Below are 15,274 nucleotides of genomic sequence, written 5' to 3'. Positions count from 1 at the left end.
AAAATTAAAAGCATAGGTGTTAGGTTGTAAAACCTTGTTTTGAACAAGTCCGGCTATGAAGTAAGCTGGCTCCTCTTTCTTAACCCACTTAAAATAGAATTAAGCAACATACAGTGGCACCTCAGGTTACATATGCTTCAGGCTACATACGCTTCAGGTTACAGACTCCGCTAACCCAGAAATATTGCTTCAGGTTAAGAACTTTGCTTCAGGATGAGAACAGAAATCCTGCTCCGGCGTCGCAGCAGCTGCGGGAGGCCCCATTAGCTAAAGTGGTGCTTCAGGTTAAGAACAGTTTCAGGTTAAGAATGGACCTCTGGAACGAATTAAGTACTTAACCTGAGGTACCACTGTACTGGAAAGTAAGCTTAAAAATATAATTTACTTGATAATTGGTTCACAGCAAAAGCAGAAGTTAAAAATGCAGGCAAAATACTTAATATTTACAGTATAACCTGCTTCAGGCATGTGCTGAAGGTGGAGGAATCAGAGGCATGTCTGCATCCATTGCTGGAGAGAGAGAGAGAGAGAGAGAGAGAGAGAGAGAGAGAGAGAGAGAGAGAGAGAGAGAGGAGTTATTAAGTGTTCCTTCCTGTTCAGGAGAGAAGGGGAAATGACATCATACAGAGTCCTCTCTACCAGTTATATTTCTATGGTCTGAGTATCTTCCTGTTAGCAATACAGCTCTGTGGACTTAATAATATATGTGCTGATACATTGTAAAAATTCATCTGTAAAGTTACTATGGCTGTCTTGTGTCTTAAATTATTTCTCAGGGGAAGTATCATCCGCCCATACTTGCAAAGTAGAATAGTTTAGACATGATAATAGTGAATATGTGCACTAAGCACCAACAATCCAGAGAATGGGAGAGAATTGAGTGTTGTGCAGGAGGAAGGAGTTGCTGCAACTTGGGCCATGTGCGTGAAAGACAATTGTACACATGAAACAGACTTCTCTCTCTGCCGTAATGGCTATTAATAATGCAGGATTTCTTCATTTGCTGGCTGTCAGTGTTTTAACTGTGGCTTGGCAGTGCACCACCGCTGATGTGGATTACAAAAAGAAATAGCTTATTAAAGTACCATTAACCATAGGTGAAATCTTTTGTCCCCTTGCTTTAGGACACGGCAAATGGTAAACTGAATGGAAGGTTTAACAAGCCTCTTCAGCCATCTTCTACTGTTCCTGAATGGAGAACGAAGGACAATGATTTACGGCTTTTGCTGTCAAATGGAAGAATAATTAGGTATAAAAACATCAGCATGTAGCTTGCTACATGTAGTTTACTTTAGGCAATTTTGAAAATCCAGCTTGTACTTAATTGACAGATCTGGGCTGAAAAAGGGATACAGCAAGAAACATCTGTAACCAAACATAGGAATTAAATGTTTGGAGGAACAAAGGGGCACATTTTGCAGGACTGTCTCCAACTTGAGGCAGTTCTGGATAGAGTGCTGCCATAATGGACTTACCTTGTGTGGTGGGGCAGCAGCATTTGAGCCAGACGGCTCTCATGTCACCTCCACCTCAATTTCTCCCAGTGCCCTCAGGAAGCACCATTTGTGGCATTGTGAGCAAATTTAAATGTAGACTAGGTCCAGCTAACTTGCGCTGCTGGAGCTCTGGCTCAGAAAAAGTTCAGGCATCAGTGATTGGGCCCCACTGAGCTCCAGTCCTGCTAATATAGATGGTTTTAAACCTGATGTCAGGTCTGGAGTCAGATGCAGGTCAGCATGAAGAAGCAGTCTCAGTTGTCAGTGAAGTTAACTCTTTATTCAAGGAAAAGGCATACAACTCAACAACACTTACCAGCAGGTTTTGCCCTCATAGAGCAGTTGGCGGGACTGAAGGTCCCTGCCTCCCTCGCCCTTCTAAGGTTCCCCTCCCCCAGATGTTTCCCAAGCAGTCTCAAGCTGCATCTGCACAATTCTGGCCTCTGTTCCTCTCTCCTCGTTATTCAGCACATTCTTGGAGACGGGGTGGGCGGGGAGAGCTGGTCGCAGCAGGAGAGGAAGACTCCCTGGATTCTTCTGTAGTCTCTTGACCCTGCTGCTATGTTTCAGCCTCGCAGTCTGAACAGCTCCTTGTCACATGCTCTTCCTGCTCACTATACCCTGTTGACCCTTCAGCATTCAGTACTTCCTTCCATTCTTCTCCCTCTGACAGAAGTCAGAGGGTCCCATCACCAATCCCCTGGCTCTGAGCCTTTCTTCTCTGGGGTTTCTCTTGGGGTGTGGGTTTCCCGGCTGGTTTTTCCCACCACTCCGCTTCGTCCAGCCAGTCTCTGACACCTGGGGCGGAGAACCTTTTTCAGACTCATTCACGGGGAAACATTCTGGAGACCATATGCCAGCGGTGGTCTGGGTCAAAGGCAAATGTGGGCAAAGCAATGGGTGTGACTCTTACATTTGTACAGTAGGATACATTCCACCAATGCAAAAGTCTGGTGTTTCTGCTCCCCACATCTCTTCATCCCCCACATATCCCTTCAGTAGCACGCACCCCTCCTCCAGCAAGCAAGAGGCATTATCCTACTTCAAGAACACATTGAAGGATTGTTCAAAGCAGAGTGGTGGTAATGTGGCCTTTGGTGAAGGCATGACCTGCAGAGAGTCTTGAGGGCCAACTTGAGAGGCTTGGAAGGTCAAGTTTGGCTTCCTGGCCTGAGGTTTTCCACTCCTGTTTCAAATAATTGAAAATGATTTAAATCTTCTGTTAAAGAGAATAACAGCCAACAATTCTGCACAGACTTGGGAAAAATTCTTCAGTAGATGAGAAATGGTACTGTAAAAGTTCTAGGAAGCAGTGAAAATTGGTTATTACTTCTAAAAAGATGGGGCAAGGCCCCAATGGATCTTTTTTTGGTTTGGTAACAGGTTATTTTATTACAGAGATGAGAGGCAACCTTTCAGAGATCGAAGTCTTTACACTGCGGACAGTGAAGATGAGGATGAGAGAGCAGAGTCAGAGAAGGAAATAACAGTTAAGGCAGAAGAACAGATCTCCCAGGAAGCAGATGGCAGTGTAGATGCTCAGAAACCACTGAACAGTAAGTATGTTTTCCTTGAACTAGAAATCCACGGCTATTGTATCTGTACCATCCTTCAATGTTGCTTTGTACTGCTGATCAATGTGGCATCATTCATCAGGGTAGTTAAGCTTCCACTGACAATTGCTGTATTTAGACATAATGATAAATCATGTCTTAGCACTATGCGATTGAGCCTTCCTCTGCTCAGACTTGTGTGCTGTCCCCATTTTCTCCTTTTCCTGCATGACTGGAAGGAGGATTATGGAAGTTTTTACTTTTGATTTTAGTTAAACCAGACCTTCCTCTTTCTTCTGAACCAGAGTTCATGACTAACACTAACTATACTTAGTTTAAACAAGCCAGCTTCAAAAACCATGAGTTGAAGCTGACATGTTTTTGAAACTGACCTTAGTCTTGAAGTCCATTCCCTGGTTCAGATTGAAGCAGGGCTTTGGCTGGTTAAAACCCCAAATAAAAAAAATGGAATCCTCATCTTGGCCACATGGGAGGAACACACAAGCTCAGGAGAAGGCCAAGCTCTTTTATACAGCACTATGCCATGGTTTAGTGTCACTTCCAGATGCAGCCAATATTTAAAAAAAGGCTAAAGGTGGGTTATGAGTGTTTGTTAAATTCAGATATGGTTGTGTTAATAGACGTAGGTCAATGTCTTTGGTTAATTAGGAAATACATAGCTATGACTCATGAGCTCGATCTGTTGGGGACCTTAGTATAATGAGTTCAAGCAGTATGTTATCCCCATATACCGTATTTTTTGCACCATAACACTCACTTTTTTCCTCCTAGAAAGTAAGGGGAAATGTCTGTGCGTGTTATGGAGGGAATGCCTACGGGTGGCATGCCTACGGATTTTCCTCCTCTAAAAACTACGTGCGTGTTATAGAGCGAAAAATACGGTAAATAAATTATTGTGACTGTCTATGATCACAGGGAAAAAGTCCAATTTGATCAAAGTAGAATTTCTATTGAGAATTCCCTATATATGGAATATATAGTATTTTCTCACAATTACAGTGGCTTTCTGAGGCCAGAAATTAAATTCCTAAGAACTGGGAAGTAACAAATTACTTATTAATTACAAACTTTCATTCCTATACTGCTTAACAGTGGGCATTAAATTCTGTTTTTGGAGTGTGGATATGTATACTAAGAGTTTCATTGTCTTCAAAGCAATGTACAGTCACAGGATGAAAGATTCAGTTGGTAGCAGGAACTATGGGGAAGTATGTCCAAATAATATATGGCAAATCTAAAATCCCTCTCTTTTTCTCCTCCAGTGTTCTTTGAAAGTGTGAAATCAGAACTCAGGAATGGAAACTCAGAATACTCTGATATTTCTGATTCAGAAGAATCTGAGCCTGATTGCACTAACCAGGTAAAATACAAGAGTGCCACAGGTGGTGGTTAAATGAAGTATTAAACATTAGAATTCAAAGGACATCTAGCTCTGAATAGTATTAATGACAAAAATGGGCAAGAACAGTTTGTGCATGGGGGGCGGAGTTAGATGAAAGGTCAGCTAGTATAGATATAAACTGTTTTTTAGGCTGACCCTGCTACAAAACCATTTTCTTTTTAAATTTTATATATCTGCATCTAAAGTACACCAAGCATACATTTATGTAAAATTTTATTGCCTAAGACATGGCTTCCAAATAGAATCCCATCTCATCCTCATAACCCAACATCTCCTCTAGGAATATATATTTAGTCATCCTAACCTTAAGAATTAAACCACAGAGCCTAGCGCTTGCCGATCAGAAGGTCAGTGGTTCAAATCCCCACGACGGGGTGAGCTCCCATTGTTTGGTCCCAGCTCCTGCCCACCTAGCAGTTTAAAACCACGTCGAAGTGCAAGTAGATAAATAGGCACCGCTCTGGCGGGAAGGTAAATGGCGTTTCTGTGCACTGCTCTGGTTTCACCAGAAGCGGCTTAGTCATGCTGGCCACATGACTTGGAAGCTGTCTGCGGACAAACGCTGGCTCCCTCGGCCTATAGAGCGAGATGGGCGTGCAACCCCAGAGTCGTCCATGACTGGACCTAACTGTCGGGTACCTTTACCTTTAACCTTAAGAATTAGCTAAGATTAAAATATGAAGTAGAAATTAGTGTAGAAGTTAATGGTATTCATTGTGTTGAAAGTTTTGTTTTCCTCCCACCAGCAAAAAGATTTCTCTCTTGAGGAGTCAGAAAGCTCAGGTGATGAGAAACAGGAAGTAACTTCAAATTTTAGAGAGGAATCTAAAATAACAAATGACCTCTTTCAAACCATGCAGAAGCCATCTAGACATCTAGAAATGACAATTAAAAGGTGAGTAAAGAAAGGGTGGTGGTGAACCATTAAAAAATTAATGGAGGTGCTTGAAGCAAATTTTATTAATTGCTTTCTGTTAAATAGGAAAATGAAACATTTTAGTCCTGTGATACAGCTTTCTTCTTTCCTCTTATTTTTTAGGGAATGTCCTACCTCGACCAGTACGGAGGAAGAAGCTATTCAGGGCATGCTTTCTATGGCAGGATTGCACTATACCACTTGTTTACCAAGTCATATGCAGAGCACAGACTGCACTGATAGAAGAAGCTCTCTTCAGGAACACAGAAGCTATCCCAAAAGTAGGCATAAAGACAAGCTGTCTTCCCAGAGTCATAAAGCAGAATATGGTATGTTCTCTTGTAGATGTATATTATGCCAAAACTAAAAGATGCCTAAGCTATAGATTGCAAAAGTAGGCTGCATGGCTGGATTAGCTTGAAAGTTGCAGTCCCCTTCAGGGAATTAAGATCCATGGAATATCTGTAGTGGGGTTTTTTGGTCAGATTTAGATTTTCTAGCTTTCTAAGACAGCAGATGGCTCATGTACTGCCTGTAGGAAAAAAATAGATCCATCTGACTTCAGCTACTAGTGCACATGCCAGGCTAAAAAGGTCTGTGTAGTTGGGCAGACAGTTTCTAGTAAAAGCAAGTGACTAGACTGCTGGAAACATGCAAAGCCTACATTTCTCCATTACAACTTGAAGCTGGAAGGCATGTGCTTCAAATGCCCTTGTTTCTCTTTCTGATATTAAGTGCTTAAGATACTAACACAAGAAATCTGTTGTGGTTGAATTGATTAATTTATAATTGGGGGCATTGTGCAGAGATTTCAGCAGGTAACCGACAGATGCAGTGACTCATGCATTCTTGCATTAACAGATGGATTTATTTTTCCAGCTAGAGAGGTAATAAAACTCTAAGCATTCGTATTCTCAAATTACTCGATATGAGATTAGGAGTGTAAAAAACTAAAAACTAAAAACCTTACAGGGGCTGCTTATGGGATTAAAGACACCTGTGTGTTAACACTGTGTTTACTAATTCTACCACAGTAGGGTTCTTTAACATCGTAAATACAACAATTTATATAGATTTTAATGATTGTGAATGAAATTTCATTGGAAGTATAAAATCCAATTTAATACGATGTTCATTTAAAGTTGATAGAAAATACAGGAAAATATCACTAATCCAAGTAGTAGTAGTAGCAGCAGTAGTAGGGTTTTTTACATTGAATTTTCCGAGACCATTATTTAGGCTTAAAATGAATTTTTTAAAATATAAAATTGAGACAATGGCCACATTCAGATGTAATGCTAAGCCACGAGGTCTCCCACATATTTCACTTCCACTTTAGTCAAGCAGAGAAACAAACCATGGAATGGCTTACTTTGTGTCATGCCAGAACTGGTGCTTGTAGTTTGTTTCTCTCCATGTGAACCATGACCGGAAGCCAAGTCTTGTTCTTTGCTTCCTGATTGGATTTGTTTGGGAGAAACCAAGAGGCATGGTGGTTCACACATGATGTTTATCTGGGTTGTTCCTCTGCTTCAATAAGGGAAGAGCGTTCAGTCTAGGTGCAAAAGTGCACAGCTTATACACAGGATAACTTGCTTAATCCATAAGTCATAGTTTAGTACTGTGTCTAAACACAGCCATTACCAAAATGTAGCAAAATCAAAATGTAACAGCAGAATAATGAGGGGGTGGGGAAGCATAAAAACATGATTTCAGTAGTAGCTTGTTAATTTGCTGATTCTGGTTTTCTTAAATTAGTTTTAGTTAATAAATGATAGCCTTTTGTCGGAGGTAAGAAAATCATAGTGTGGTTTGTTTTATATATAAAAGAATCAACAGTGATGTGAATTTCCTTTATAGAAGTTGGTCAGAATTGCCAGTACTTTGCCCCAATAACTTGTTTCACCAGTTTAGGGAGATAGCAAGATGTTTGCTTTTAGCAAAACCCAGAAAGCGTAGTAACTTGACAGCTGTGACAGCAGATGTTGTCTCAACTATAATCTGTTTGATGCTTTTCCACCCATCTCTATATTTATGGTTACGAAGAGATGCAGATGGCAAAGGCAAACAGTTTTGATCCAAAATGCTTCAGTTTTTCTGGTTTTGTATTGGGGAAGATCTAATGCTGTCTGAAGTATGAAAGGCGTGTACAAGTGGCACAAATGCTACAAGGATCTGATAAGTGTAATATGTTGGTGATCTTTCACTGTGAGCCATTACAGTCACCACTGCAGATTGGAGCTAATCTAGTTTCCATTGTAGATTTATTTACCAGTAGATTTCAATATTTTTGTGTACAAGCTAGACCGTCCTATAACATTTTGGGCTGTGGGGTTCCGTGTTAGCATTCTCTTGCCCAAAGAAAACTGCAGACCTATGACTAGGCAATAAGCTATTGCATAATTCTAGTAGGAAATTTGCCTCAGTGTAAAATTTGTTTTGTTGAACTTCTCTTGGGTTACTCTGGTAGTACACTAGGTGGAATCTGTAGGGGGGAATGAATAACATATAAAATATACTAAGAACTTCAAATTTCTGTTCAGGTAAGCACATAAAAGAAGAAAAAGATGTGGGAGCTTCAAGATTTGCTTCACAATTACATTCAGTTTCTAAAGTAAATCCTCAGGTAAGATTATATTATGTGTCTAATAAAGCAGCTTGCTGTGTACTGTACACATTAAATCAGGAGTGGGAACTGGATTTGGCCAATTTGCTCTTGGCAGACTGCTTTTGACACGTGGGTGGGGATGCTGTGCCAATCATTGGGCATCCTATACCATTATGTGTTTCAACTTCAAAGGAAGAATTAAAATTTAAGGCCAATTGCAAGCCCAGCTTTCTGCAGGGGTCAGCTAGGGGTCAGAAAGGTAAGGGACCAGCTGCTTAGCACAGCGAAGGTGGAAAAATGCCGCCTTTGCTGTAGCTGCAACCTGCACCTCCATAAAGAGAGAGGCGACTCCTGACAGAAGGCGCAGGCACAAATTGAGCCCCCGCAAGAGATGGGAGCTGCCCCCCAACCCTGTGTCATCCCGACCCAGCCAGAGGACCTCTGTCTTCGAAGGATGTAACTTCAACTGGCTTCCACACAGCCATGCAGCCAAAGCTTCCAAGCATCTGGTTAGTGTGTCTGGGGCCGAGTCAGGATGGTCGTCCATCAACGGATAAAAGCTGGGTGTCATCAGCATATTGATGACAACCCAGCCCAAAATTCTGGGCAAGGGGGCACATAAAAATATTAAAAAGCACTGGGGAGAATATTGCGCCCTGCGGCACTCCACACACCAAGGGGTGCTGTGACAACTCCTCCCCTAGTGCCACCCTCCTCCCCTAGTGCCACCCTCTGTCCCCGACCTGGAAGCAAAGAGCCCAGCCATTGTAAGACTGTGCCCTGAATCCCCACGTCGGCAAGGCGGTAATCCAAAAATTTGTGGTTGACCATGTCGAAAGCTGCTGACAAATCTAAAAGTGGGGTGGCAGGGGGAGAGATGCCAAAGTGTGGCATGCAAGGCTGCAATGGTGTAGGTTACACAAAGAAAGGAAAAGTAGTCAAGTTCACCTCTTCTATGGGTGCAGTCTACCCACATTTAAGTTCTTTGTTGTATTCTGAACATAGTGTTGGTGTTTTCATATGTTTGTAGGTGTCTCCCATTCATTCAGAATGTAGTTATTGGCTTCCTAGAACAAACTGTTTAAAGTTACAAAAACTGTCTTTCCGGCGGTGTATTTGTTGCATTCCAGAATCAAACTGTTTTTCTCCCTCCATAGGATACAAGTAAAGCTCAGAAATACTTCAAGAAGGAAGGTGCTTCTGAGACCAGTTATAAAATTCCAGAAAACAGGATCCATTTACAAAACAATGCTTTGAACTTCCCCCACGGCAAGTGCATCCAGGACTCGAGCTTGATTGAAGGGGAGTGCAGGCTAAGTGATGGCAGCCTCAGTCCTGACAGGCCATATGGTGAAACATCGTTGTCTGTACCTCTTCATCCAACTAAGCGGCCAGCATCAAATCCACCCCCTATCAACAATCAGGCAACAAAAGGTGGTGTAATCATCTGTGTTTATTTCTCTTAGCCAGAAATCACTGACAATTACTTTTTGCAAAACAAGCTGTAGTGCATGGTTTAAACGATGTGCCCATTCAGAAAATGGGTTCCTACCCAGTCTGCAATGCCACACAATTGGTCCTTTTTAGATGTTGAATTCCATAATATTTCACGTGAGGGATTATGTTGTGCACATTTCTTTTTTTTAGCCTTACACACACACACACACACACACACACACACACACACACCTACACTCTGTAGGGTAAGGGCAATATAGGGTAAGAGGTGTTGTTGTTCTAGTTTTTATTATGTATTTTGTGTGGCACAAAATACATAACAACAACAATGGCATAATAATGACATCCCTTACAAGCCTGTAGTTCAGAACACTCCATACACATTGAAATGCATTATATAAATAAGGACTGGTGGTGGTTATTATTGCAACCTCAAATTTATACATTTGCCCTTCAGGTGGTTGGTATCGCACAACTATCCAATTGCAATAGTAGTAAGTATACCGGAAGAGTCAGAACAGAATATAGCTAGTTCCTGACAAGCTTCTGTCGCCTCATATTCCTGTCTAGGAAATCCCATGTTGTGCCAACATGGGGCTGATTTTACTGAGCTGTGGAAGTACAAGCGTGAATGGTGGTTAGCAGTACCAGCTTTTTCTTTCTTTTTCAGGAAAGCGTCCAAAGAAAGGAATGGCAACTGCCAAGCAGCGCCTAGGGAAGATTCTAAAGCTGAACCGAAATGGCCATGCACGCTTCTTTGTTTGATGCAGTAGCTGCTACCATTGCTGCTGCTGTCCTTTTTATGCACGGACCAGTACTGAGGGGGAACAGTGCCTGGAGCTTCTGTTTTATTCCTCTGCTTGAAGCAGAATGCATGTACCTTATTAGAACACTGCCTAATGAACAAAAACTCAATGCTGCATTTTCACTGTGCCACACCTGCTCAGCAATAACCATTTGGGAAACAGGGGAATATTCAGAGAGACTATGGACTTGGGAGATGGTCTTTCTTCAGGGCTCAATCATTTTGTTGTTTCTGGTAGTGTCTGAGCTAATTCACGAACAGAAGAGTGTGATGAAGGTGGTTATCAATAATTTATTTGACAGATTATTTTTTTTTGCAACTATTGAATTCATTTTAAAACTATTTATTTGGAAAGCTCTTTGTGGGAATTATGATTTTTATTTTAGATGTTGAGAATGTGAAGGTTTTTGTTTGTCCTTAATGTCTGTCTGTCTGTCTGTCTCCAGTGGAGAGCCACATGAATGATTTACTCTGCATTCAAACAATTGATAACAGGTATAGTCTTAAACATGGATGTGATGCATTAAGTTAAGGCACATGGAATCACATGTTAATTTCCGCTCTTTATATAAGCTCTTGACTGGCTTTTGTACTGACTTCTAAAGTACGTATTCTTTGCCAGTTAACCTTTCCCTTCTTGCTCCTCCCTCTTCCTCCTCTCATGTTTTGCCATTTGTTCTGGATGATAAATTGGCATAACGTTACTAAGAGCTCTTTTCACACACGTGTGCTTCCTCCTCCTGCCTATTTGTTTCCATATCATGGAGAACGATTCATGCTAAGCATGGGTAGCTGTAAACCAAGGGTAGCAGTACAGCTATTATTGATTGAAGTGTAGACACTTAAAATGCTTTTTTTTCTTTTTTTGGAGGAAGGCTATTGCGGCAGAGTATTGCTCGTCTACACATGCCAGCCAATGAAAGGTCTTAAGTTTTTGTATATATGTAAATATGTTTCATAGCTTGCTAAAACTCAGAATGACTATTTTGCGTCATGCTTTGCAAATATCCAGTAGTAAATGCCAATTCTGAATTACATGTAAATAACTTAGATGATAAATTTGTATTTTTGTAATATAAAATTGAATATTTAAGCTGTTTTTTGGAGGAAAAGGGGAGGCACCTGTACTACTACTTTGGTAAGAGGGCTATTCAGTACTAAAGTGGGAATACTAGGGATACCGCTTTGGATTTCTTCTTCTGTTGATAAAGAGTTAAAGCATGGCCAAAGCTACTCAGTTGCTTGACTTCTTTTAACTTCAATAAAAAACTTCCAAGCCTTCAGGTTATATCAAAAATAAAATATCTTAAAAGTCCCCAAATAGGACTTTTCTGTGCTTAAACAATTTTATATATTCAGTATTTGCTGCATCTATGTGTGTGTATCTGTATTAAACTAGACATAATGACCTTTGTCATCTATCAGAATAGATATTAGTCAGACGTCCTTGGCTACTGCTGTTACTAAGACTTAGCCAAAATTCTCAGTGGAGACATTTCAAGGCTGCAGTCCTTGACAGAGTTCCTAACACTTCCCATTTAACTGAATAGGAATTAACCGCATAGCTACATGCAGGATGGTAGCCAAAATAACCAAGGTATCAATCTTAACTTGGAAATAAGCCCCATTGTAATCATTGGGACTGACCTCTGAGTAAATATGGTTAGTTGTGGAGTGTAAATGGATAAAAATAGGATAATGGGATTGTGGTGTGTCCTAGATTTTGAAAGTTACCACACATTTGTTCTTCACTCTTCTTTCTTTATCGAATTACAGTTTTCCCCCCAGCACTTGTGTGTCCACACTATGTAACTAAAACCAAACTGGATAAGCTGAATGTTGTCAGCATTATAAACAGAGCCAGTTACAGAAAGAGAATTTAATACTAGCTTTTGGAAACACGGAAATTTACTGGTTAATCTGAAATTGCACACTTTTCAGTATTGATAAGAGAAGATGTTTCCCCCCCCCAGCAGTCCATATATCTTTTAACTGAGCTAGAGATCACTTAAGTTCTCAATTCCCCCTTAAAGTAAAATTACTTGTCCTTTTGTTTTAGATGGAAAAAGCAATTCTAAAGTGAATTTCGAAGCATTTGCATTTCTTCAGTTCTTACTTTAAAATATTCCAGTGAATCCATAGTAGCTAGCAGATCCTATAACCGATCCACTTTCTCTAAACATATCTTGATTACTAAAATATAGCTATGGCCTTATTGGGTGATGGTGGTGGTAGAAGAGAAGAGGGTTTTTTAATGGCTGTTTCCAGTTACTTTTCTCATTCCTCCACCCCCGCCACCCCCACAACTCACTTCCATTGTCATGAGCATGCAAACATATTTTCATAGACTAAGAGAAATACTTCGTAGTTTCTTCTGACCTTTTGTCTTTCAAATACAAATCAAGGGAAATATCCCCTATTACCACTTTAGTAAGACTTTTACCAAAATGAAGCTTTGGATTAGGCATTAAGATTAATTTTGAGGAAGGTAGAGTACATCAATTGTGTGCACCAAAATAAATTGCTCTGAAGCAATCATTATTTTGGTGGCTTGATCGAGACAAGTCTTGTTTGTGTGTTAATAACTTGCTTGATAGAAACCCTTGCTGCACCAGACTTTTATGTGTAATAGATTGTCTGAATTGGGTGCTATAGTCCTGACTTCATCATTTCACTTCCTTGAGGGACAAGAAGCAGTGCTAAAGCCATATCTGGCAGAAGGTTAGTGAACCTTATTTTCAAAGAGGAAGATATTTTTAAATAACTGAAACAAGAGCTTCAGCTGTGGGGTGGAATTACAATAGACCTATTATCTCTTGGAGTCGTAAGGTGATAGGAATATGTGAAATCAAATGTTTGGGCTTTGCCCAAACGAGAGAGAGAGAGAGAATCGAAAAGGGCATTGGTATACTGGTGTTTAGTGACATCCCCAGCCACATTTCACTTTATCCAATACTTGCTGATAAAGCCAGCCTACAAACTAGCCTCAGTTGACTTCTGTGGTAAGATTTACCTATGCAATCAGTAACAATGACATACAATCATTTTCAAAACCATCTCAGAGGGGTAGAACAAGAAGAGCTGCCTTTCTGGCCACAATCTGAAATGCTTACATAATCTTCTTCAGCCGAAGAGTACAATGTCATGGTCAGATCAAATAAACTTTACTTCGCCTAAGCTTTTAACATGCCGTAGACTGCCTTCATTTGCCAGGATGTGTAGTCATTAAAAAAACTTTGTAGGATTTGAGTCATGACTCGACACTTTTGCTTACTCTGCAACTGGTAGCTTGGAAGAAACCCAATGAGACCCAATGCTATAAATGACCAGAGAATCCCCTGCATAATGCTTCTCCTTGCCCACAATTCCTGTGCCACCAAAAACCTCAAGTCATCTTTTTGTGAGGAGAAGAAGAAGAAGAACTTGCATTATTCATACTTCCAGACCATTAAAAACTGTTCATGGCCTTGGGCCTAAGTGAATCCAGGGCAACTTTATTTTGTGTAGTAAATATGAACTGAATTTAAGGGCCTTACCGTTTTGTAGTTTAAACTGGGTTCAGAGCTGCAACATCTGTTTTTTCCCCAAAAAGGCAAAGATCTGTCTACAAAACGAACGAATCATGCAACACTGGGTGAGAATGAGACGAGCACTGATTAGGAAATGTAGCTGCCGCCGAAGCTGCATTTCTAACTAGAAAAGGACTTTGAATATAAATTTTAAGCCATAATAGTTTCTTGCTGTGGGAAGGGAATGAAAAATCACTTTAAGAGATTATATTAATATGAATTATCACAGTTTTAACTTTGCCTGTGCTTTGGCATTTTTAAAATATTCATTGCATTTGAAAAAAAGGGGTTAGGTCTTGGCTATATTTACTAGTTTTGTAGTAGTGTTTTTGCTGATGTGACTTCCCCCCCACACCCTTTTTCTACTGTCAGTCTGATTTCTAACTTTTTTGAATGTTTGTGAAATAGCTGTCTTTCTGCATAGGGGGTTGTGTGTCCTCTGCTCCTTTTTACAGAAACACACTACTGTGTCGAGTGTTTTGGCTGGGAAATGGGATGCTGCAGCTTTAAGAGCATTTTTTTCAATTTATAACAGTGTTTCCCATCCCATTTTTGCCTGCAGGCAGGGAAAGTGTATGTACAGTATTTATTTTGTTTCAATTTTACTTTAATATTTGTAAGTTTATATAAGTAGCTTATTGATTTCTTGTTTGGAAGGACAAGTGGCTTGTTTAAATTTGTATTTGACCATAGTTTCCACTTCCTGTACTTCAAAAATACTGAAATTAAAATCTGTATTGCTTATGTTTTTGATTTCAGCATTCAAGTGTTTAATTTCAGCACACTCATTCAGTGTAAATATTGGATGTGATACAGAATGTCTTGTGGGGAAAAACCAAACTTAATTCCACTGCTATTTCTGATTTTCTATCACTCTTGGTTTTTGAGCAAAGCTTGAGTTCAGAATCTATTCCCAGAATAGCAATACTAGCTTCACTTATTTCAAAATACTTTTATAGCTTTAGGGTTTTTTCCCACCCTGTCAGTGCTTTCTGGTAACCATGCCAGCAGACTGGCACTATCAAATTTCACCTATGACCAGTTACCTCCCTTTGCAGAGCCTTCCCTAACATCACAGCTTCTAGATGATTTGGACTACAGTACTTTCCGTCCCAGCCAGCATGGTTGATAGGAGCTGTAGTCCAACTGAAGATCATCTGGTTGGGAAAAAGTGCCTTAGGACATACGGACCTTGTTGGTTTCCTTAAGCATGTGAATTGGGCTCCTATCATCCTTTTTTTCTTAAGCAAGGGGTTTGTTACGTACTCACTTCATTTAGGCGTATGAAGTGACATGGCAAAACGATGCCTCCTAGAAAGGAACTTCTGCTAACTGATTAATTATGGGAATCCAGCATCCACAGGGTTAACTGAATAGAGTTGTTTCCAATATAGGTTTTTAGGCAGAAAATAGTGTGGCGACAATGAGAAATTGTCTGGTGCTTCC

General features: G+C 40.4%; 1 protein-coding gene across 4 annotated transcripts in view; it reads left to right on the top strand.

The window, feature by feature from the left end:
* KDM7A (lysine demethylase 7A) overlaps positions 1 to 14,581 on the top strand; it is a 46,586-nt gene extending 32,005 nt beyond the window's left edge. For 2 of the 4 annotated variants that reach the window (XM_053404735.1, XM_053404738.1), the window contains 8 exons: positions 1,125 to 1,249; positions 2,880 to 3,052; positions 4,333 to 4,430; positions 5,219 to 5,367; positions 5,512 to 5,717; positions 7,932 to 8,014; positions 9,154 to 9,430; positions 10,125 to 14,581. In XM_053404735.1, coding sequence (XP_053260710.1) covers positions 1,125 to 1,249; positions 2,880 to 3,052; positions 4,333 to 4,430; positions 5,219 to 5,367; positions 5,512 to 5,717; positions 7,932 to 8,014; positions 9,154 to 9,430; positions 10,125 to 10,219 — 1,206 coding nt within the window. In that variant the 3' untranslated portion in view covers positions 10,220 to 14,581. The remainder of the gene's footprint in view (positions 1 to 1,124; positions 1,250 to 2,879; positions 3,053 to 4,332; positions 4,431 to 5,218; positions 5,368 to 5,511; positions 5,718 to 7,931; positions 8,015 to 9,153; positions 9,431 to 10,124) is intronic. The other 2 variants (XM_053404737.1, XM_053404736.1) reach the window with 2 other exon arrangements.
* Positions 14,582 to 15,274: the final 693 nt, after the last annotated feature.

The sequence above is a fragment of the Podarcis raffonei genome, chromosome 10, assembly GCF_027172205.1.
Source record: "Podarcis raffonei isolate rPodRaf1 chromosome 10, rPodRaf1.pri, whole genome shotgun sequence".
NCBI lineage: Eukaryota > Metazoa > Chordata > Lepidosauria > Squamata > Lacertidae > Podarcis > Podarcis raffonei.
The sequence above is the reverse complement of the archived record's forward strand: the minus strand, read 5'-3'. Positions and strand labels throughout refer to the sequence as shown.